The sequence below is a fragment of the Myripristis murdjan genome, chromosome 1 (genome assembly GCF_902150065.1).
Source record: "Myripristis murdjan chromosome 1, fMyrMur1.1, whole genome shotgun sequence".
Classification (NCBI taxonomy): Eukaryota; Metazoa; Chordata; class Actinopteri; order Holocentriformes; family Holocentridae; genus Myripristis; species Myripristis murdjan.
In genome coordinates this window covers 37,094,671-37,119,228 of record NC_043980.1, presented here as the reverse complement: position 1 = coordinate 37,119,228, position 24,558 = coordinate 37,094,671, and the positions used below count along the sequence as shown (strand labels likewise).

The following is a 24,558-nucleotide window of genomic DNA, read 5'->3' as shown; positions in this document are numbered from 1 at the left end:
AAATGGAAATCTCCTCACAGGGATCAATTAAAAATCATCAGGCTCTTTTATCAGATATGTCAGTGGCTCAAAATCTTCTTATTGTCAAAAGACTAAGCCAGGCTAAGCACTGAGACACCGCGAACAACAACTCGGGTGTGTTCAGCCTCAGCTCTAACGTCTTGTGTCCCATCCTGAGGGCTGGACAGGCTCCAATGCCGTCTTAATGCTCTTAAGACCTCTGCAGTTCCATTATGAAAGATTAATTTTTGAACAGTCATGCCTCCCTGTTTCTGCCGGAATCATGCTTTTCCATTAGAGATGGAGCAATCCGAGGGCTCTGAATGATCTTGCCTGCTTGTTTCAATGATTTCTCACAGAACAGCTGTTTGTGTGTACGTTTTCTCACCACTTGTGAATATGCTGCAGTATCAGGGTTTGCGCAGGATAAGGCTTTGACTCCGGCTTGCACCGGGAGTGGGATCAAAGGCAGGCAGGCACACCACAACAGCTAAAACACACGCTCGATGTGTGATGTTATTTTTACCACTGTGCAGATGGGGGGCTGTTGCCGAAATATTAATGATACGATCCACTTTAGGACCCGGGATTAATCTGTTTAGATGATGGGAATCAAATCCCTGCTGTCATAATCTTCTTGGCAATGCACACACACAAGCTCAAGGGCAGATGCCTGCTGCTGTGTGTGTGTGTGTGTGTTTTGGAGGTTTTCATTCCAAATCAAAACATATTCATCAGGGAAAAAGTTCTCTGTCTCAAATAAATCAGACAATACATGAAAAAGCACAAGTGATTCTGATCTCCAAACATAACTAAAGTGATTCATTCCTTTCATAGTAACCACTAAAGAGATTTGTCTTCATGCCAGCAGTCATTTTGCAAGAGCAGGCATCATTTTATTTTTTCTTTCAAATGGTGGGAGATCTCATTTTGGAATGACACTCCTCATTTGTGTGGGGCTCTCTCCCCCCCTGGCAGCATCAGGCTAACGAGAATCCTCCAGCGCAGACCACAAAAACAAAGGCATTTGCAGTCGAGCCACGCACACAGGATCTGCCCCAGGCCTGATCAATGGAGCGCCGACTGCGCTCTCCTGACCGGTCCGAGCTGCTTTTTAGCCCCGTGGCTCCGCAGCCACTGTGACAGCACCACAGGAATGCCCGGGGAACAAAACGAAACGCCCCGACCCACCGCTGTCAGACATCCGCACCACGGCCGGTTGCCATGACGACTTTGCCGCTAGAGATGGAGGAATGTTTGGCCGGGGTTCAGAACCAGCGGTGCTCCGGGACTGTGTGTGTTTTCAGCCGAGGGAGAGCGGGTGGGGGGGTTGCTTCATTTTTAACAACCCACCCCCACCGCCCCCCGCACGGGCATAAAACTAGTGGCTTCAGCTCCAACACTAATGGACTGTCCCATGTGGCGAGATGGGGTGGGGGGCAGGGAGCGGAGGGACGGGGATGTTAAGTGTCAGAGCTCTGCTGGGACTGTTCCGACTCTTGCATAAGCACCAAGATACAACAAATCCTGAATATTGAATGTGGCCCTACTTTGGACAGTCACTGCATGTAGACAGTGTCCTGTTGGTGAAAAATTGAGCACACATAATGGCACTTGTTATCCCATAATGAACTGCTACTGAATAAGACTTGAGTGTCATGCTTTAGTGGAACGCCTCTGTTGTTATTATTGCACTGGCATGTGTGTTAGATGTACTTGTTACACTTTAATGCCATTGCTTAATGTAAAAATAGATTTATACTGTGACTGTAAGTGTAAATATCGCTGTGTGTGCATGTGTTAAGTTCATTTATGGGTCACTTACAAACAGATTGCCACTAAAACCAAAAGACAAAAAATTCAAATAAACTACACTGCAAAAAGTCAAAATCTTACCAAGAGTATTTGTCTTATTTCAAGTCAAAATGTCTTATTTCTAGTCAAAATATCTCATTACACTTAAAATAAGACATGATCACCTCAGAAGTAAATTGTTTTTAGACAATTTTCACTTGTTTCAAGTGAAAATTTACTTGAAACAAGTTAAAATTTGCTAGAAACAAGAAACATATTCTGCCAATGGAACAAGAAATTTTTTACTTGTGACACAAGTGAACAAGCAAATTTTTACTCGTGACACAAGTGAACAAGTAAAAATTTTCTTGTTCCATTGGCAGAATTTGTTTCTTGTTTCAAGCTAATTTTAACTTGATTCAAGTAAATTTTCACTTGAAACAAGTGAAAATTGTCTAAAAACAAGTTATTTCTGAGGTGATCATGTCTTATTTTAAGTGTAATGAGATATTTTGACTAGGAATAAGACATTTTTGACTTGAAATAAGACAAATAATCTTGGTAAGATTTGACTTTTTGCAGTGTATGAGCAAATGTCAAACTCCAAGATGTGAGTGTTTTGCGTGTGTGTTTGGGTGTTTGTCTCGGATATCCCCTGTACCTGTGACAGCTTTAATTAATCAGCCGGCAGGGGAAGGTGAGTGCCGAGCCCAACAGATTAACAGCCTTATCATGATTATCAGCAGCTCCACAGCATTACTAAATCCCTAAAGACGGGCCTGCTCGGCTTCCGCCCGCTGCAGGCTGGATGTGGTGGTGGTCGTTTGAATAATGCACGTCCAGGAGTAGTTACATGTCGTGCAGAGAAGGTGTCAGCGCGTGTCAAACTCTCTCTCCAGCACGTCATGTGGTTCCAAAGTGTTGTGAGTGCTGCAAGAAAAAACCTCTTAGCTGTTTGGACACTTGATTGACTTGTGTTTTGACGGAAAGAGAGAGGGTGGATTCATACGGTAACAGACATGTGATGTAATCCTGTCAATCGTGTGTGTGTGTGTGTGTGTGTTGTGACTGTGTCCGTGCAGACTTGCATAAGTGCACTAGCAAGTGAAAGTGCATGCATCTCTAGACTCACCACAGCCCGCAGGTCTGCCCAGCGCTCTCGTCTGGACACGAGGATTAGCAAAACACACTCGCTCTCTTCCAGTCACATCAAGCAGGCAGGCAGCCGGCCAATCACGGCCCAGCCTGTCAGCTGGTTAGTCGGCCAATCCCGATTAAGCTTGTCAGACAGACAGCCAATCCCGGTCCAGCCTCTCCCAGCACTGTCAGGAAGACACAGATTGACACTCCAGGACCACTCGTCTAATCTCTGATTAACACGTATCTCTCTTTGTTCCTCTCTTCATTCTCTCTGCCCCCTCTTTTCTTCCCTCTCATCCCTCCATCACCACCAGTGCCAGGTTCTGTCTTGCTCTCTCACCATCATTATGGAATTAGTCTCTAGAACAGCCATCAGCCACCAAGGGCATGTTTCTGTAAAATAAATCAGAAGTGAATAGCGTGCAAACTTGAAAACCACAAGGTTTGGTTCTCAAAGGGCTGATGAGTGCACTCATCCTCATCTGGTGCATTGAAATAATGATAAATAAAATTGGGATTGTTTGTGTTCTGGTGTATTGAATCACCTGCAAACACATAAAGCAAATGTCAATTCATATGATTTTAAATTTTAAAAATGCTCTCCCCCTTTTTTAGGTGATTTGGGCATTTAGGGGAGTTCAAGGATGTATTTATGATGTATAGTATGGGCATTATTTTCAGTGTATATGTTTTTACCATATTAATTTCTCTTTCTCTCTCTCTCTCTCTCTCTCTCTCTCAGGCCTTCAAGGACGAGTTGGAGGGCCTGATCCAAGAGCAGCTGAAGAAGGGGAACAACCCCACGGGCCTGCTGGCTCTCCGACAGATCGCTGACTTCTTCATGGCCAGCTCCGTGGCCGGCTTCAACACCTCCCCCCTCAGTGAGTACTTGCAGTGCTGTGGCCCGTTGCCATTAGCGACTGGATGCTAAACTCTGGTGGAACATACTAACCTTGCCCAGGGGCCCGCTGCATTGAGCTGCACTCAAAAAACAAAATGCGGCATTAATATTTGAAGCGGGCATATGCACTTAACAGCATAACCAAATAGCCAAACACCCAAATAGGCTGTTATGTGACACACATGGACACATAACTAGACTCACCCACAGACGACCCAACCCTAGACTCCGGATGCATATTTCTTCGCTTTTTGATCCGGGAGTCCAGTCCAGGAGTCCATATGGGAAGTCTGCTTTTAATCATGGCCTTGGAATGCACAACTAATGCTGAATTACCACGTCAAGGGCTATATGGCCATTCCCTCTAGCTCTCCCATAACATCGGGAAGAATCCCATGATGAGCTGGTCCAAGGGGGTCCAGAGAGCAAACAAAGTATCAAAGGATGGGATGTTGTTTGCTTAATCCCAATGGGTAAATAACGACCTTTCTTCGCTGTTTAATGAGGTGGTTAGAGGCGTCGGATGGTATTTCATTAAATAAAATAACACATGTTGGCTCAGGGTGGTGTGTACATCGTGACGGTGCCAGGGAGGAGCTTAATCCCCACTAAACTGCATGGACTCATACAACTGTAAGATGCAAGTAAGATCATTGGATGGCATGTAAAAGGAGAAAATATCATTATAATTAGATCATCAGCTCAGTAAACCATCTACATATTACAAATACATTGATTTTTCTTTGGAAGGGATGGTGAAGCCATTTAAAGAGTGGAATTTTCTTCGTTGGTCTTCATCATCCACCAAAATTTGAGAGTTCCTACAAGTCAAGTCGAGTGTAGGTCTCCACCAGGTGTGTCGGGGGGCACGTGGGTGGCGAACAGAAACTGCAGGGCAGGCAGTGTGTATGCATGACAGTCGTGGAATGAGGGGGGAACACTATGCACAGTACGTTATCAAGGTGTAACCTGAGTAGACAGGCTATATGGAGACAGGTCCAGCACCAGCATTTCAGCAGTTGGTTGGCATTATTGAATGTTTTCTAACAACCACAGTGCTGTAATATTTGTTTGAATGAATATAAACCACAGTTGTCTCACCTTGGCAAATCTGGACGGGAGCAATTCCAAAAGATGATGTGAAATATCAGTTTCAAAGTGAAAATGCCAACAAAATAATCCTCCAACTAAAAGCCCCAGCACGTATATTAACCTTTGACTCTCTGGCAAGAAGACACAATCGTACCCATGTTCAAATCTTTGGCAACAAGACATGATTGTTGTCCCTTACAGAAAGAAATGAAAATGAAAAAAAAAAAAAAAAAAAAAAAAAAAACAAGATTCCAAGCAGCTGTTGATCACATGCGGCCCCTTACTGGCTGGTTAAGACGAGTGAGGAGTTAACACTCAGTTCCAGTATAAAACAGGATTTTCAGTTATTTTTTTGAATCACCGCAACCATGAGAGATCCTTGATCACACGGTCATAACTGTGCACAAAAGATATTAGGCCAAGTAGTATGCAAGATTAGCTGCAGACAGATACACACACACACACACACAACTAAACACATCCCCCCTAGGCTGCTGCCGGGCAGAGATAATAACTAATAAAATGGAGTTTTAGGGACTGCATTAATCTATTCCAGCAGGACTAGGTGGGCTTTAGTTCCATATTGTTACCCCTTGTAGGGCTAAAACATTGTCTGGTAAGATCACCCAACTTTCCAGCAAAGTGAAAGTATCCCGCTTAGTGGAACTAAAAGAGCTGCAGGTCTTACTAGCACTTTGCTATAACAGATTGATGAAATAATCCTTGGTAAAATGGTGGATTTATATCCAGGAACAGCAAAAAAAAAATCAGCAGCTGTGCCAACGAGCCACCAGCTACTGTTAGTGTGTTACAAGCTAAGCGAAGGTTTTAACGGGTGCAGCTGAAGAGCCAGTCAAAGCAGGGCGAGTGGAATAAAAACCCAGGGCGTGTTCTGATTGGATCGCTCCACTGTAACATGTGAAAGTAACTTGTAATCCCCAGCAAAACTGCTTGTTGGACTCAGAGGAAATCAACTGATAGACTTCCCTCTGCTTAGAAAGGACCTGCGATTCTCAGTTTCGTGATGTTTTCTACGCCCAACGTCAATACAAAGCTTTAAAATGGAAGATTGCGTATTTTAGGTTAAGCTGTTTTACAAGAATCGGGGTTTTCCTCACCTGTCTTTAATTTTTCTTTTTCAGGTCTGGGGATGGTCAATCCCATCAACGACATGTACGGGGTGGAATCCACGACTTTGGTGAAAGGCGAGAAGCTGATCCGTTGCAAACTGGCCAGCCTCTACAGACTGGTGGACCTGTTCAGCTGGGCCCACTTCGCCAACTCCTACATCTCGGTAAGCCACTGGATTAAGAGTCAGAGGAGTTAGTTATTAAACTGAGCGATATCATGGATTTGAAGTGGAGAAAGAATGGCGAGACATGCTGAGGGGATATGATGAGACCTAATCGGGGAATTGGGCCAGATTTGCCAAGCTTTCCTTCTGTAGTGCTTTATTACTTTGTGTGAAGGAGCATACAAAAAAATCTGTGCAAAAAAAGCTAGTGATTGTCCTGCTGTTTTCAACATTCAGTGAAAACTGTCAGTTTTTAAAGAAGATATTTGAGTTCTGATGGCAGTTTTGACCGCTGAGGCATTTGATTCCATCAACGATTGAACGATTTCTAGAAGACACTGTTCTAATTTTTTTTTTCACCTGAAAGTTAGTTCCTTTTTTATTAATTAGCCATGTAAAAGGGAATTCACTCGTTCTTGTTGCAGGGCCGCGTCAGTAAAGAGCAAGACCACATCCTCATCATCCCCAGAGGGCTGTCGTTCGCCGAGGCGTCCGCATCAAACCTGGTAAGAACCGACCCGAGGAGCCGAGTCCCAGTCAGAAAACGCTACTTAGGTTTCACACTTGTTAGAAGAGTTAGTGTCCAATTTAAAAAGAGATTTAATTATATCCACAGTTTTAAAGCATAACTGAAAAACATCTGCAAATCAAGGGAAGGTAATTTCACTTGACTCAGTAAAATCTAATCAGATTTCACATACTGTACTCCCTTCAAACAAGTCGATAAAAGCAAGTGGCCCGGTTGTTCGGTTTGGAGAAAAACACTTTGAAGTCGAAAAAAGTATCTAAAAATGCTTCAAAAATGTAATTGCTGCAAGTCAAAGCCTCAGTCTGTTGGGAGATTATTTTAGTGGTTTTAAGAAAAATAAGATGGAGGTTTTCTGTAGCGTTTGTGAGGTTAGAGTGCTGAAACGCAAAGGAATGAGACACGAAAACATTTGGAAGCTGCTTTTAAAATGTAATATTGACTTGAGCAATCCCTTGTTTTTAAAGTGTGTGTGTGTGTGTGTGTGTGTGTGTAGTGCAGAGGCTTTGGCCGACCCTCACTGGACAGTGTTAATGTTTTTCCACTCCGCGTAATCAGCCATTCACCTCCTTCAATTTACTTCCTTGAATTATATGTGGGGGGGAAATAGTAGCTTAACATGATTTGTGTTTTGGCTCGTGCCGTCATGTTGCAGAGACACAAAAGTCAGCATGCCCGTCCATCTGCGTGTGCGTGTGTGTATTTGTTTTTGTGCTTTTCCTTGTTTAACAGAGGCTGTCCACCATGTCACTGGCTCCTCTGATATTGACACTGGCGTCACCACAGTGTCCCTTCTCTCTGGCTCTGTCTGTCCTGCTGCAAGTCAGCAAATATTGCGACTCAAATGATTTGCCTCGGTCTAGTTTCGGTGCAGAGGCCGTCCTCACTGGCGCAGCACCAGGTTTCCCTTGTCAATAGACGCACAATAGAGTGGGAACGGTGGCCCAAAATATGTCGGCGTCCCAGTTTCCTTGTGCCTTGCGTTTCAGCTCCCTTTAATTATCTTTCTATTTCTGTCTCTCACTCTCTCTCTGTGTCTAGCTTTGCCTCTTTTCCCTCCTCTCTTCCTTCCTTCCTTCTCTAACTGGGTTTCCATCTGAGTGTTTGTTTTTTTTATGCAGATTCAGATTTGTCAAGTTCGAAAAGCTGAATTGAAAAAGGAAATTCTATTTAAGATTTCTCGAACCAGATATTTGTTTGATGCACAAAATTGCAGTGCAGATATATTTCTTGAATAAATAATGATGTTTGCCCAGCATTTTCAGCCTGATCTACTAGTCTGATTATTCAGCATTTATTGCACAACAGTTCAAAAGTGGCTTTCTGTGTCCTGTTATGGTTGTATGGTGCAAGGGGAAAAAATGAGAAAAGTGCATCTCTGATTTCTGTCCAAAAGTTTACATAAAATCCATGTGACAGTGGGACAGACATATCCTCTGCATCTTTCTTTCTCCATCCATTCAGTCTGCATTGTTGTACGTCTCTTCTACTCTGTCTTAAAGACCAACACCTGTGCAAACACTCATGCACACACACACACACACACACACACACACCTGTTTAATCTGACAGGGCTGCAGGTGAGGATTTGTGGACAGCTGGCTGCAGCAGCTCTCTGTTTGACGTGGCAGGTCAGTCAGCGGGCAGAGATATGGAGCTGAGGTTCACGACCACGCCGCTTTCTGTTTGTGGCTGACAGGACAGACGGGCTCAAATTCATTTTTAGCCGCTGTTTGCAAGGTTTTTATATTTGCTCGTTCCATGTTCTGCAGCATTGTTCCTCTCTGGCTGGCACTGTAGTAGGTCAGCTTTCATCCAGTGGCACAAAATCACCTGTTAGCGGACATGTTTCATTAGCATCGCTCAATTTTAAAACGTGAAGCACCTAAAAGACTTTCACCTACTGTATGTTCACCCAGAAAAAGAGCACTTATCTGCGGTGGCACGTGACTTCACTGTCTCAAACAACACCTAAATAGGCCTAGATAGCGGATAGCATCCAAAAAACAAAATCAACAACAATAAAAAATATATATATATTTTTTTTTGTTTAGCATTTAGCATTAGTCCTTTCAAATAAAAGTGACACCTATTTGACAAAACTCACTGCAAAAACTCAAAATCTTACCAAGATTATTTGTCTTATTTCAAGTCAAAAATGTCTTATTCCTAGTCAAAATATCTCATTACACTTAAAATAAGACATGATCACCTCAGAAGTAAATAGTTTTTAGACAGTTGTCTCTTGTTTCAAGTGAAAATTTGCTTGAAACAAGTGAAAATTTGCTTGTTTCATTGGCAAAATTTGTTTCTTGTTTCTAGCTAATTTTCACTTATTTCAAGTGAATTTTCACTTTTTCCACTGGCAAATTTTGCCAATGAAACAAGCAAATTTTCACTTGTTTCAAGTGAATTTTCACTTGAAACAAGTGAAAATTGTCTAAAAGCAATTTACTTCTGAGCTGATCATGTCTTATTTTAAGTGTAATGAGATATTTTGACTTGAAATAAGACATTTTGGACTTGAAATCAGACAAATAATCTTGGTAAGATTTTGCGTTTTTGCAGTGGTTTTGCTTGCTCAAAAACTAAAATGCTTTTGGGTAAAACATTTTTGTCACACAAACTTGTAGCCAACAGCGTTAGCAGTGGCTAATCTAGCATTGGCTAGCAACAAAACTTTGGCAATTAAACAAGACTATAATGAGTATATTTCCACAGGAGGCGAGAGAGTTCAACATTGACTTTTGGAAAACTTTCTTGCTCTTCAACTAAACCTTTGACATGTCAGAGGACAAGTGGCGAACACCAGAATAATTTCCTGGGTCTCTGGTTGATGCATTGTTGTCCTGCGTACATGCTAACACATTAGCATTCACAACATTAAGTGCCCGCAGGCCAGTGGCATCATTTAATGTTGGATGATAAACATTTTATTAATTCATAGGTGTTTTTTTAAAGTATTAAATATTAATGGCAAAGTGGCAGTTTCCCAAAAAGCTGGTGTTGTGTCACAGCTGGGTCTGGCTGCTTCATAAACTACTAAAAACACCATTAACAAATGTTAATGTTAATGTAACTGAGCAACCATACTGTCATCTCACTCCCAGTTAAATTATAGACTACGTAATGAAATTTATCCCCAACACTGGTTGATACTCTAAGTTGTAGCAGGCGTAGTCCACAACTGGGTAAGACATCGGTTCAGCCAGAAAAATACAACAATCCAACATGATTTCAGAAAGAATATTTTTAGTTTGTGCGCCTTGGAAGAAATTTTGTCTGTGAATGCGAAGACCACAACATTGCAGCTGCCAGGACAAGGAGCAAAATTATGCCGTCTGCCGCTTTCAGTTTCCCTGTCTGCAATTTTTTTTTTTTTTTTTTTTTTTTTGGGTCTGTTTGTGTCTTGAAGCCAGACTGTCTCTCTAATCTCCTCCTCTTCTTCTCTTTCCGCCCCATTTCATCCCGCTGGTCTCTGCGGTTATGGCGTCGAGTCCACAGAGCAGGGCAGCATTTAGGGAGGCGCGGAGGTCATTAAAGAGGAAGTCATCCGGAACGGAGAGTACGAGAGGTCGCGTCGGGGTCGGGAGGGCGGAGGCGCTGGCGTCTGAGGAGGGCTGCTCCATCACATCTCCCTCTCACTCTGTGTGTGTGTGCGTGTGTGTTTGAACTCCAAGGTGAAGGAGAGGTCGCCTTTGTTCAAAGAGAAACTCAGTTTGCTCTCTCCGAGTGTTGCACTGTAGTTTGAAACTTGGAGAGCCGATGCATCTCGCTGCTGTGTTCCAGCATTTTCAAAATAACACTGACTAGCCTGAGGGCACCACTGCAAGTACAGCTTAAAACAAGGTGACATTTGTTCCTGTGTGGCCCCGAGGGTGTCTGCATCATCAGTAGGGGATAGCGTAATGTGCTCTTCCCTTATTTTTGTAATTACATTTTTATATAAGGAGGCGAGGCCCTTTTAGTCTCAGCACATTTCGTTTCAGACGCAGCAACAACAGTCAAACATGTTATCAGCCATAGAGAATCTGTGGATGTGAGAGAGAAACAGAAAGGGGGAGAGGACAGCTGGCTTCATCAAAACGTCATCAATTTCTCATGGAATTAGATACATTAGATTCATCCTCCCAAAAGTGCCTGGTTGCCAAAGCCTCCACATGACGTCCTGATGTTCAGTAATGATATTATTGTGATTTGAGCTGGGAAAGGTAAAGGCCAGACATTTTAGACAAAATCACAATGAGATGTTGCAAAACTGTTTCAGGAGTGGAAATCAGTATTTCTAAAAAAAAAAAATAAAAATAAAAATGCTTGTGAAAATCACTGTATTATTTAGTATAGTATATTAAATAGTATATGAAATATGCCGTGCATAGGGAATTGGTATACTGCTTAAACACATCCATAGCGTTCTCTTGGCATCACTACACATTTACATCTGCAGAGTACATTTCAGGACAGTGAATTACATGTTCATCCACTAAAAACTGCTGTGCTCTCAATAATGAAATCAGATGCTGGGACAGTCAGTCTGAGGAGAAACTATAGCCTAACATCGCAATAGTAAATGAATGTTTGCTTGAAGCTTCCCCTTTCTGCTGCTTTCTTCTGAAAAACAACACTCAGAGGTTCCATTTCTAATTGCTCAGTCAAAAATATAATGTAATTCTCAGTTGCTTTTTATTGGAAAAACAACATTTGGATGAAAGTAGTTTATATTGAGTTTATATGAGCTTCTAGTGCATTCATGTGAACAGCAGTGTGATGTAGTGTTCTGGATGGAGGAGATTTCCACCACTGTCTATGGAAAACTGACATCACAGGAGATTGTTTCCACTTAATTCAAGAGGCACTGGCACACGCCCATGACCTGGGTGTGCAGTGCCAGGTGGCTCAGTGCTTACCCGCTCTGACCTCCAGTGCAAGTGTGCACTCGCTGTCTCGGTGCCATCTGATCAAATCCTGTAGTGTGCAGAGCCCTCTGTTCTGCTACCTCTTGGTGTGTATCATCTCTCCACTTTATCACAGTCTCACTCAAATTTGAAGCTCGCCTGTAGGGGTAGTACCCACCCTTCCAACAAAAAAAGGGGAGAAATGGTCTAATATCACTGTAATGTCGGCTGGGGTGGTGTGAGTGCACTGAGCTAGTCTGAAGTCAGCCTCCAGTGTTATCACCCACGTTTCAAATTCTCCATAACACTTCTTGTTGTATTTTTTAATGCATATTTAAAAGTGTTGTGTGCATAGGAGGGGCCTCTCAGCTGCAGGGTTAGTTGATTGACAGGCTGGTACAGGACAAGCAAGCTGCATTTTGAAGGGCATAATGGGGTGAACTGACACTGCACCCAACATGTGATGTAAGCCAGTCAATGTTCGATATTGTCAGTGTTGACAGCTTTCTTTGGCTACGGGTGTGTGTGTGTGTGTGTGTGTGGAGACAGACAGGGTAGTCGGTTATGGTTAGCTGGTGCCTCTCGCTTTCCTCTGTTAAAGAATCAATAGACAGTCATCCCTGTGTCCCTCTCTGGCCCAGGACAAGTGAAAGTAGTGAAGTCCGGTGCATACCCAGTCTAGATGGTGAGACCATTTCTTTTCAACTGAAATGCTGAGGCTGAGAATCGGGAGCTGTCACAACGCCAGACTCGTCAGTATGAGTCAATTCCAGATGACAACTGTGGTTCACTGGGAAAAGTTTTTGAGGGTAGACAAACAAAAACACACCACCATAGCACGCTGCCACTTGTGTCACTTCTAAATTAGCAGATTGAGAAAGTCTTTTTTATGTACGCCTTCTGGTACATTATAATGTGATCATTAAATACATGTTGTCTTTCTAAAACTTAAAGTGAAGGGATTATGTGTGTACTGCATGCAAGAAAGAGGATTTTTTAAAAATAGATTTGGTATTTACAATCAAATAGGTGTTACATGGAGAACTGGCTAATGAGGTGAAAAAGTATTTTTTCATTTCATTGCAACTTTTCACTTACCTTTCACTTACGTGTTACAGTGGTCAAGATAACTCTTTCCCAAGGCCAGATCTTAGAGGTTATACTCAGAGTTGTGATGCTTATAAGCATGGGGCTGCTCCTTGGACTTAGACTTAGACTTTCTTTATTGTCATTGCACAAAAAAACACAGCAGTGAGTTTTTTGCAACGAAATGTCGTTGCTTGGCTTTCGGATTAAAACAGAGATGGAATTGTGAGGCGGTTTAAATAATTAAAATATAATCTATATAACTAGTGCATAAAAAACAAGAGCTAAATAATAATGAGTGCAAGAAAGAATAAATAGATAAAACAGAATAAACAGTGTAAACAACAGGAAGAACATCTCTTAAATGTTATTTTGTGCTTTCTCCTGCTTCTGAGTTTATTTGACATACTAGTCATTTCCTTTGCAGGTTTCATTGCAGTGCATCGTTCCTTGATAAGTTACCCAAGAAACACAATTTCTCTCATGCAAAGGGCAAAAGATATGCAACAGATAAGTGAAAAAAAAAAAAAGGGCTGTAGGGCTATCCAGCAGGCTCCAGCTAAGCTGGTTGTCTTATATTGGAGAGAGCATGACGGATGCCCTTTGGTGTTACATAACACAAGCTTGGAATTTGTGTTGTGAGGCGAAATATGAGCTTGTAGGTTCTGTTTTGTTTCACCAGACCAAACGGGGTTACAGTGATGGGAAATTAGTCCGCGGTCTCCCGGCAAAGCTGTGTTTTCTGTTTATTAGTTTGTGTTGTGAGGACTGACCAAGACCAGACCATCATGTCATTTGTACTCTGTGTTGTCATTCCTCATCTGTGACTTTTTTTTATCTTCATCTTTTTCTCTGACCCCCCCCTTCCTGCAACGCTCTATCTCTCTCTCTGTGTCCCTCCCTTGCTCCTCTCTCCTGTCTAGTAATCTAATAACTGCCAACTGGCTGGTAATGAAGCTGTCATAGTGAGGACGTCATGTCCACCCCCAGACTCTATCGTGTTTCCTGGTAGTGTTCCAATTCATTTCCTGAAGAGGAGTGAACGGAAAGGAGGAATCGCTGATAATGTGATTGCAAACATCACACTCATTGATTTTGAGCTCTGTTTATGTGCTCTTGGTTGATGTTGGAGAGTTTTCAGCTGTGTGTGTGTGTGCGTATGTGTGTAAGGGGGGTGTTGTGTCAAGATGTGCGTGGGCATACTCGCTTTCTCTGTCATGTATAGTTAGTTTTACAGTATTCCTCCCCTCGCCTTGTTTCTGCAAGCTTGTACTCCTTCTCTTGTCTGAATGATGCCACTGTCAAGTGCGAGTAAAGCTTTTTTAACTAGCCGATAAATATGACCAAAAGAATGGAGATCCTCAGTTTCAGAGGTCGTATCCAGTGCCTGTCAGGTCGAACAAAACTGATAAGGAACAAAAACCACTGGATACACTGCAAAAAGTCCAAATCTTACCAAGATTATTTGTCTTATTTCAAGTAAAAATGTCTTATTTCTAGTCAAAATATCTCATTACACTTAAAATAAGACATGATCAGCTCAGAAATAACTTGTTTTTAGATCATTTTCACTTGTTTCAAGTGAAAATTAGCTTGAAACAAGTGAAAATTAGCTTGAAACAAACAATTTTTGCCAATGGAACAAGCAAATTTTCACTTGTTCACTTGTGTCACAAGTGAAGATTTGCTTGTTTCATTGGCAAAATTTGTTTCTTGTTTCAAGCTAATTTTCACTTGAAACAAGTGAAAATCATCTAAAAACAAGTTATTTCTGAGCTGATCATGTCTTATTTTAAGTGTAATGAGATATTCTGACTAGAAATAAGACATTTTTACTTGAACTAAGACACATATTCTTAGATTTGGACTTTTTGCAGTGTACAACTTAGGTCCTTTATCAAGCGCATATAAAACAAGTTTCAATGTCACTGGGTCTTCAAAGAATCTGTTGAAGTCCTATAGTCAGTATATGGACCCAAGTTAGATAGGACCCAAGTTAACTTGATGTGCTTCAGTGTTTTTTCCTTCCTTATCACTTCTGTAACTCGTGTTTGATTGCCTTTGATTGATTGGCCATGTGGGACCCAAAGCGTGACCGGTCCAGATGCAAGGATAAAGCTTTGTGGGGAACCAATCAGAGTTTAGAGTCCATGACGTCTGAAATCGAGGCAGAAATCTTCCCTGTCTGAGAACCATGGACTGAGTCGGGCTCCTCTCTCCCCAGGTGAAGGTCAACATCCTCGGGGACGTGATCGACCAGGGCTCCACAAACCTGAGGATTGACGCCGTGGGCTTCAGCCCCCACTCGGCCATCTACTCCATGCGCCCCGACATCCGCTGCGTCATCCACGTGCACACGCCTGCCACGGCTGCCGTAAGTGCCCTTCACACTGAGCTCACTGACACTGTCAAGTTATCAAGCAAATAATCCGTTAGCTAGACACAGCTTGAGAAAGGCACATTTGTCCCTGATTCCCTTGAATGCCTGGCTCTCTTGGAATGTGGTAATCAGATGTCACATTTTGAGATAAACTGTTGTTAGAGAGGCTTAGAAATTTGAATGGTACAATTATGGCACTAGAGGATGTCGTGATTTGCCTTTTGAAGCGTCACCCTGAGAGATTGCCCGAGGAAAAATAGTAAAGGAATCCTTAAATAGACTCTGGCACAGTATATGCTTGCAGAAGAGATATGATGCTGTTATCTTTCATGGAAGAACAAACAGGCCTGTCTTTGCCGTTCTCAAAGAAGTTAAAGTGTCTAAATAGGATACACTGGAAAAAAAAAAATAAAAGCTTTGGGAAAAGGCCAGTTTCAGGCTCAGGTGGATGAAGTAACTGGAATATTCCCATCACAGCTTCTCATCTCCAACTGGTCCTCGTTCCCTTGTTGTTCTCCCCTCCCTGCTGCTTTCAGGTGTCGTCTATGAAGTGCGGCATCCTGCCCATTTCCCAGGAGGCGCTGATCCTGGGTGACATCGCCTACTTCAACTACCAGGGCAGCCTGGAGGACCAGGAGGAGCGCCGCGAGCTGCAGAAGGCTCTGGGACCTTCAGCCAAGGTCAGCCTTCATCATCTCTACTGTTTATTCTTTTTGATCCAGAAGCTCTAGCCTATACTTTCACTCTGGCGGAAGGCAAAGATGTCCCAAGATGTGAACATTTCAGCGTGTGGAAGGTGGTGACTAGAATTGAAATGAAGCGTCTCCATAAGAAAGAGGTGTTTTTTTGACATCATGCACAACCCTGATGAAAAAGTGAATAATTGAATAATGAATTGAATAATGGAAACACTGCAAAAACACAAAATCTTACCAAGATTATTTGTCTTATTTCAAGTCAAAAATGTCTTATTCCTAGTCAAAATATCTCATTACACTTAAAATAAGACATGATCACCTCAGAAGTAACTTGTTTTTAGATGATTTTAACTTGTTTCAAGTGAAAATTCACTTGAAACAAGTGAAAATTTGCTTGTTTCATTGGCAGAATTTGCCAGTGGAAAAAGTGAAAATTCACTTGAAATAAGTGAAAATTAGCTAGAAACAAGAAACAAATTTTGCCAATGAAACAAGCAAATTTTCACTTGTTTCAAGCAAATTTTCACTTGAAACAAGAGACAACTGTCTAAAAACAAGTTACTTCTGAGGTGATCATGTCTTATTTTAAGTGTAATGAGATATTTTGACTAGGAATAAGACATTTTTGACTTGAAATCAGACAAATAATCTTGGTAAGATTTTGAGTTTTTGCAGTGTACTGGCCCCTCCCTTCTGTGCCTTCACTACTGGCTTTAATCAAAGTTTTAATCCACTTGAGCATCATTTTTTAAATCGCTGCATGCGTCCTGTTGCACACTGGGCCGCATTTCAAATGAGCGCCGATTAATGGAATTTGAAAAGTCAAAAATGCGGCGAGGGATTTTCCACTGGCAGTGGAAACAGTCCAGTGCTCATCAGTGATGTGATCGTCCAAGAGCCCGGCCCTTGGTGATACATCATCACTGTGTCAGCGTTTCTGTCCTGTACATGTGCAGCAACAAACAGTTGTAGCCTCTAACTGTAAACTGTGTGTGTTTCCCAGGTGCTGGTGCTGAGGAATCACGGTGTGGTGGCTCTCGGGGAGACCATCGAAGAGGCCTTTCACTACATCTACAACGCCCAGTATGCCTGCGAAATCCAGGTACACACACACACACACACACACACACACACACACACATCAGTGTCATTTCGGGTGCCCGACACATTCCAGCACCACTCTGCTTCCTTTGCACAAATAGTCGAGCAGGGCGGCAGCTTTCGCCCTAATCTGTTTGTTTTTTTCAGCACCAGACGCGCTCCACAGCTGTTTTCAAATCTCCCCACTCACTTTTTTTTTTTTTTTTTTTTTTTTTTTTAGCAACACCCCATAAATGATAATCTCTTGCCTTGTGGAAAATGTTTGCTAAACACAAGCACAGCCAGGCTGTTAAGTCGCTTGATGAACAGAGCGATTCCTCGCAGCGATGCTGTGCTGCTGATGCTGGTCCAACGCAGGATTTAGACTTTCTCTTTTTCTTTTTCTTTCTTTTTTTTTGAGTGCGTCGTCCTTTCTCTTATCAAGGCTGTAGGAAAGCACAGTGGTGCACGGTAGGGAAGACGGTAAGAGTTGTGAAAGCTGCTCTGACACTGTTATTGGTATGACTTAATGATTCCCAGGTGTGTTTTAGTTTTCAGGGAGTTTCTAAGACAAGGCGTAAACCTGTGTGTGTGTGTGTGTGAGTGTGTGAGTGTGTGAGTGTGTGAGTGTGTGCAGGGGAGTGCTGCTGCAAAGCACTTACAACTTGCTTTTACATCTGTGCTCTCTCGAATGTTTTGCCGGTGCATTCTTGCATGTGTTTGTGTTGGCTTGTAAATTCAGAGGATGTTACGAGGTGTTGATGCTGCCCCTGCTGCTAATCGGCAGATTGACGCTCCCCCGCCAAGCAAAAGAAAACATCAATCCATCCTGTAAAGCCCAGCTTAGTTTCTAAAAATAACCCCCCACCCTCCACCCCTTCAAACAAGTTTGGCTGATGCCACATCTCCTCTTCGTGGTCGTGATCGCTTTATAGTCCAGTAATTTTAGGCCAAAATTGGGGTCAACCTAGGACAAATTGCAAGAGAAGCAAACTCAACTGATTTTGTATCCTCAGTTTGTCCTGAGTGAGGGGAAAAAGTCCCAAGGAATCCCATTGGTGGAAAGTTTTGAAAATCACCTATTTATGACCACATATTACCAAAAAACACTGTTTTTAACACACAGGGGAAAGGGGTTCCAAATTTTACTTTCAGATATCACTATAAAAATTCACAAGTTGATTACACACACAAAGACAAGAAAAAAAGTCAATTACAAGTTCTTTGAATTATTCTGTTTACACATGCATATCACACATTATCTGGTTTGATATGCGCTAATAAGGAATATAAGGAATAAATACCAGAACAGATATTTAAACAGTGGATTAAAAGGTTACTATATATACAGTAACCTTTTAATTCACTGTTATGTAGTAACCTTTTCATTCAAGGTTACAATATATATAGTAACCTTTTAATTCACTGTTTAAATGTCTCCTCTGGCATCTATTCCTTATATTCCAATTAGCGCATATCAAATCAGATAATGTGTGATATGCATGTGTAAACAGAATAATTCAAAGAACTTGTAATTGACTTTTTTTCTTGTCTTTGTGTGTGCAATCATCTTGTGAATTTTTATAGAGATATCTGAAAGTAATATTTTGAACCCCTTTCCCCTGTGTTAAAAACAGTGTTTTTTGGTAATATGTGGTCATAAATAGGTGATTTTCAAAACTTTCCACCAATGGGATTTCTTGGGACTTTTTTCCCCTCACTCAGGACAAACTGAGGATACAAAATCAGTTGAGTTTGCTTCTCTTGCAATTTGTCCTAGGTTTTTTCATAAAATGACTGGACTATTAGATCCAGCAATATCTCCCTGGATTTTCCCAGAGTGGAGGCTTGTTCCTGCATATCAGCAGCTCATCCGTCATGTTTTCATTTGAGGAGGATGGTTGCCGTGACTAAACGCCGTAGGGTCAGATGTTTGGTTCTAGAAACACCGTTTTTGACTATTTTCTGTTGGGTAACTCTCAAGCCATCTATCAGTGCTTACATACTTTCCCTCCCTACCTCTGCCCCGCTCTCACTTTCTCTCTCTCGCTCTTTCTCTGGTGTTTTTATAGGTGAATGCCATCTCATGTGCCGGCGGCGTCGACAACCTGATAGTGCTGGATCAGGAGAAGTACAAGTCGCGGGTGTTTGCCGTGGCCAACAACGCAGCCGTCAACATGGCCGGCCAGTACAAGTGGAAGGTCGGCGAGATGGAGTTTGAGTCTCTGATGAGGATGCTGGATAACCTGGTGAGTTCAGTCTTCAAACTGAGACGACCTAAGCACACTCCCGACACACACTGTCAGGAATGGACACTGTGCGCCCTCCGGCACAAGAAAGGACTGCAAATGATGCACTCACACCACAACTGTTTTTATCACTTCACTTCTAGGTCTCTCCTCGGTGGAAATAAGCTTAAAGGCAAATATTAAAACTGCATGTGTGCCTCCAAATTCCCCCTCCTTTTCATCCACTTGTACCTCCTGCCGGCTCAGTCTGTTGAGGCTGCTGGAGTGGTATCGTTTCTACAAAATAAGAAGGAATAATCAGCAATACATTCAAATATTTAAATGTGTGTTTTACTGCTTTCAATCAATGATTAATAGATTGCAAAAAAAACAATAGTGATTAAATTTTTGTCCAATTATTGAACACTTACATTTGCAGCTCCTAACATGAGACGGGCAGCGCTTTCCAGGGGACATAAATCCCCTGGCACACAGGAAGTGCACTGCAAAAACTCAAAATCTTACCAAGATTATTTGTCTTATTTCAAGTCAAAAATGTCTTATTCCTAGTCAAAATATCTCATCACACTTAAAATAAGACATGATCACCTCAGAAGTAAATTGTTTTTAGACAATTGTCTCTTGTTTCAAGTGAAAATTCACTTGAAACAAGTGAAAATTTGCTTGTTTCATTGGCAAAATTTGCCAGTGGAAAAAGTGAAAATTCACTTGAAATAAGTGAAAATTAGCTAGAAAAAAGAAAAAAAAATTGTAAAAATTTTGAAACAAGCAAATTTTGAAACAAGCAAATTAGAGACAATTTTCTAAAAACAAGTTACTTCTGAGGTGATCATGTCTTATTTTAAGTATAATGAGATATTTTGACTAGGAATAAGACATTTTTGACTTGAAATAAGACAAATAATCTTGGTAAGATTTTGCGTTTTTGAGTGAGACAGTAGAGATTAGTTTGACAGGAATGGGAGTAGGAGGGGAGACGAGAAAGGAGGAAGATGAGGCTGGGAGAGATGGAGGAGTGCTGAAAGAGGAATGGTTGTGCGTCACCGGTGCGGCAGTGCAGCTGTGTGGCTCCCTGTGGGCTTTTGGTTTGGGATGTTGATGTGTGGGACATTTGGTTAACACAGAAGAATCCAGCACTGTCCGCCGGGCCCGCTGAATGCCTCCCTGTGTTCCTTTTCTGTCTCAATTCTTCCTCTTCCTATCTGTTTGCATCCCCATTCTGTCTCATTCTGTCACCCTGTTTTCACCCCACTCCTCGTTTTCTGGCCTCGTTTTTCCTCTTCTGGCCCCTCCGTCCCCTCCTCCTCGTTTTCCCTCGATGAATCACCGCCTCCCGGCCCACTGAGAGCCGAAGCAGCTCCCCCTTTCCCACCACCCCTCTTCTGTCGCACCTCATAAACAGAGCACCTCTGTCAGACAGATGCAGATAAGCTCGGGGCTTCAGATGTTGCACAGAACCCAGACTTGGTGATGAAACTGCGGTCGAAGGGAAATTAATGAGTAGCAACAACGGTCAAGGTGCTTAACCCCCAGTCGCTCCATGTTGGAGACAGAAAACAGTTGGTGGGCGCTCGGTTGGTGTTTAACCGCAAAAACCACTGGGATCTATTTAGCAGGGCCAGGAGGAGGTGGGGTCGAAAGGTCAAGGCTCTTCGTTCATGCTGTATAAATGTCTGGGCTGAGATGGGAACTTAAATGTCAAGCTGGTCGTGGAAAGCTGTCTGAAGAGAGGTTGGACTCTGAGCGAGAGGACAGTGACACAGCGGTGGAAACGGGAGTGTGAGAGAGAAGGATGTGGACGGAGGAGGGAGGGACGGGGTGGGTGAGACAGAGAGAGAAACAAAGTCAGATAGGAAATAGCTCAGCTGACTCTGTCCTCTGTGCTGCCAGAAAGCCCTCTGGTCCCAGCACTGTTTATCCCCTCTCTCTCTCTCCTTCTCTCGTTCTCTCTCTCTGAGGGTGAGAGAGAGGGGAAGATCCTGCTCATGACTGGTTTTAATATGCTTCAGTGTGTCTTGGTGACACATTGATCTGATCACTTGAACCACTTTTGAAGGTGTTCAGGGACGCGTGGGCCACATAATATGTTTAGCCCTTTTCATACTTGGGCTCCTTGGCCCTAGGTTAGCCTCTCTTCCCACCCATACTTATTCACACAGAGCCAACAGTTAGCCCTGGGTTAAGGATTCACACTTGAAAATCAAAGCCCAGGGTTAATGTCTTCAGTATACTCGAAGCACAGTATTGATTAGACAGCAGGCAGCTTTCCATTGCTGCCGTTCTATCATTGATTCTAGCTTCGATTCTCACCACAGACCAGAACCCTGACTTATTGAGGATACCCAGAAAGCCAAGCATAATCTCCTCTGGAGTGGGGTTTAGTTAGTCCTGGGCAAAGAGTGGGGATTTCCCATACTCCCAAGATGCAAGTGTGAAGCTGGGGTCTCGGCCCAGGCACAAGTGTAGTATGAAAAGTGTGAACTTTAAAGCAACATGGGAAGACCGGCTGCTTACTTTGTTGAGGGAAGAGGTACTTGAAAGACCAGACTGTTGGCATGAAGTTTAAATTTGAATGAAGTTTGTTTTTGCGATGAGGTGGTCTTTGTGGGGTTATCCCAAAAGAAGATGAGAGAGAGAGAGAGAGTTGGGTACAACTGATTTGTAATGGGCCACAGATAAGGAATAGGGGAATACTGGAAGGCTAGTGAAACCATCAAAATGAGGGGGAAGGATGGATGGGATGGCTTCAGACTAAATTACAAGGAGTTATGAATCAGCAAAGAGACACTGTATAATTCAGGGCCACAATCAGAAATCCAATCACAAGTGAAAAAAAGCAGTCAGCAACAGTCAGTCAGTGAGGAGTCAGCCAGCCTTTTCATTGCTGTTATGCATATCAGTTCAGTTCAACCTCAATCCAATCTCCACTGGCACTACTCATCTTCCTGCATCTTAACACCAAAGTTTCCATAGAAACCAAGCTTTCCCATTTAAAAAAAAAAAAAAAAAAAAAAAAAAAAAAACATGGAATCATACATTATATATCATATTTCTAGAATACAAGTGGATCGCTTTCAACCCAAGTGTTTACCTCTGCGCTCACACCGAAGCAGCAGATAACCATCATCAAAGTCAAATGAGAGCCATGTAAATAAACTCAAATGGCATTTCCAACAAGTCAAAATGTATGAATAGAATTTGTTTGAGTCCATGTGACTTTTACTTACAACCCTGATTTGCTTGAAGTTAAGCAGTGTGAAGTTTTACAAACCAAATACAAAAAAAGGCGACCTTTTCCACCGGTTCTGACCAAAGAAAACAAACTTGTCTTGTTGTCTTGTGGTGCAGGGCTACAGGACAGGCTATGCCTACCGGCACCCCATCATTCGGGACAAGCCGAGGCACAAGAGCGACGTGGAGATCCCGGCCACCGTCACAGCATTCATGTTCGAGGAGGACGGGGACAGCGCCACGCGACTGCCCTTCAAGTTCCTGCAGCAGCGGCAGCAGAGGGAGAAGACGCGCTGGCTCAACTCCCCCAACAGCTACACCAAGGTCAGCGTGGAGGCCGGAGACGAGCGCCACCAGAGCCGGGCAACCACGGTGAGTCAACTGTGTGTGTGCGAAGTGAAGTTGCAAAAAAGAGTTGGGATCCCAGTTTTTCCAAAGATTTTAAACACCTGGGCTTTTTCACTTTTATATATTTGATAAATGTAAGTTAATGCAACCATTTGCAAACCTTGAATGATTGAATGAAAGAATGAATGACTGTATGTTAACCCATGTTTAAAGAGCTACACAGTGCTCACTCCATTTTTGTCCAGTGCACTGCTTTGCTGTGGTGTGCCTCGACTCAAGCTGTGCCAACGTTGACACTTGATATTAGATCGCCCTCTACTGCCTCCTTGGAGAATTACATAGTTTTCACTTGGGTTGGCTGGTGTCAGCAGGGTTCAAGTGGCTGAGCAAGAGTCTGAGCTACACTGCCTTGTCGTGTATTATTTAATACTGAGGTGTTAAACTGACAAAATATGAGCTAAGGAGAAAGGTAGAAAGCAATTTTTAAACTTTAGCCAAGATCTTATTAGACCAAGATATGGAAAAATAAGGGAGAAGGAATGTGATTGACTGGGGAAAGGGAAATGTGAATTACTTCCTCAAGAACTTATTCCTCAAGAATAAGGAGCAACTCCTCTGTACCTGCTGCATAAGGCTGCCAGAGAAAACAGAGAAAACATTAGGGGTGACCGTTTTGATCTCACCTGTTCTTGCTCTGTTGGCTTGTGCAGTGGATGAGAGGGGAGGAGACAGGAACCCCGATCCGGATCGAGGACCCCAATCAGTTCGTCCCCCTCAACACAGACCCTACCGAGGTGCTGCAGAAGAGAAACAAAGTGAGTCTGGCTTTTTCCTCTAAAGTCACTTGAGTGTTCTAACATTTGAAGCAGCGAATTCTCATAGCCAGAGGCACAATGTAGAGGACTGATCACCAAATTTGCAAAGCAACATCTCTTCTCATAAAAGACAAGCGATTTCCTTTTTTTTTTTATGTCTTTTGAACTAGTCCTCATCAGAAATACTGAAGCATAATTTCAAACCTGAGCTCCAGTCTGGGTCTTCTACATTGTATTTTTCTTGATATTGGCAGTTTTTTAAAGTCAATATTCTTAAGGGTTGTTTGCTCTGATGGGTTTTATTGGGTTTGGATCCGAAGTAGAGCACCAGATGGCTCCGATGCGTCCCATCTCTGAACAGGGCTGCAGCAGCACGAGATGCAGTCACGCTCGGTGCAAATTTCCAACATCCCAAGTCAAGCTGCTGTGACACCGCATGCTATTTTTAGCTTGCCGTCTTAACATAGGGGCTGGAAACTTTCCACCGTCTGTCTGATGTCTTGAACTGTTCAGCATCATCTCAAGTCATTGTGAACAGCATCCTGCCTCCATGACGCGTAAGATCACTGTGTGTTTTGTCCTGCCACAGATCAGAGAGCAGAACAGGTTTGACATGATGTCTTCAGGACCGCGCTCTCAGCACCTCGCCGGCATCCCTGTAGACGAACCACGACGGGTGAGAATCCGCTCTCGGTGGCACGCAATGCTAAAATAGAAGGGCTTAGCCGGCTCAAATGAAAAATCCAGCCACAGACACTCTTGCGTTGTTCAGCATCATTGATTTGTGATGTTCAGTGGATTTCAAGTTGTTTTGTAATTTAATTATTGGGGTACAAATGTTCCCTTGCTTTGTCTGCTTATGTTTCAGTTAGTCATTTCTATACCTAACAAAAAAACAAAAAAAACAACAAAAAAAATCAATACAGCTGAGCATTGTGTTATTATTTTTCACAATGCTGTTTCGATTTACTAGCCTCTTCATTTTATCTACATTTTAATCGTACTATGTTAAAGCAAAATTGAACTTAG

At 42.6% G+C, this 24,558-nt stretch overlaps 1 protein-coding gene across 6 annotated transcripts in view; it reads left to right on the top strand.

Annotated features, from left to right (window-relative positions):
• The window catches only part of add3a (adducin 3 (gamma) a), a 141,237-nt gene that overhangs the window by 103,517 nt on the left and 13,162 nt on the right, over positions 1-24,558 (top strand). For all 6 annotated transcript variants that reach the window (XM_030072645.1, XM_030072728.1, XM_030072805.1 and 3 more), the window contains 10 exons: positions 3,677-3,815; positions 6,070-6,221; positions 6,647-6,727; positions 14,953-15,102; positions 15,645-15,788; positions 16,810-16,908; positions 18,959-19,135; positions 22,484-22,738; positions 23,425-23,529; positions 24,119-24,205. In XM_030072645.1, the coding sequence (XP_029928505.1) occupies positions 3,677-3,815; positions 6,070-6,221; positions 6,647-6,727; positions 14,953-15,102; positions 15,645-15,788; positions 16,810-16,908; positions 18,959-19,135; positions 22,484-22,738; positions 23,425-23,529; positions 24,119-24,205 (1,389 nt within the window). The remainder of the gene's footprint in view (positions 1-3,676; positions 3,816-6,069; positions 6,222-6,646; positions 6,728-14,952; positions 15,103-15,644; positions 15,789-16,809; positions 16,909-18,958; positions 19,136-22,483; positions 22,739-23,424; positions 23,530-24,118; positions 24,206-24,558) is intronic.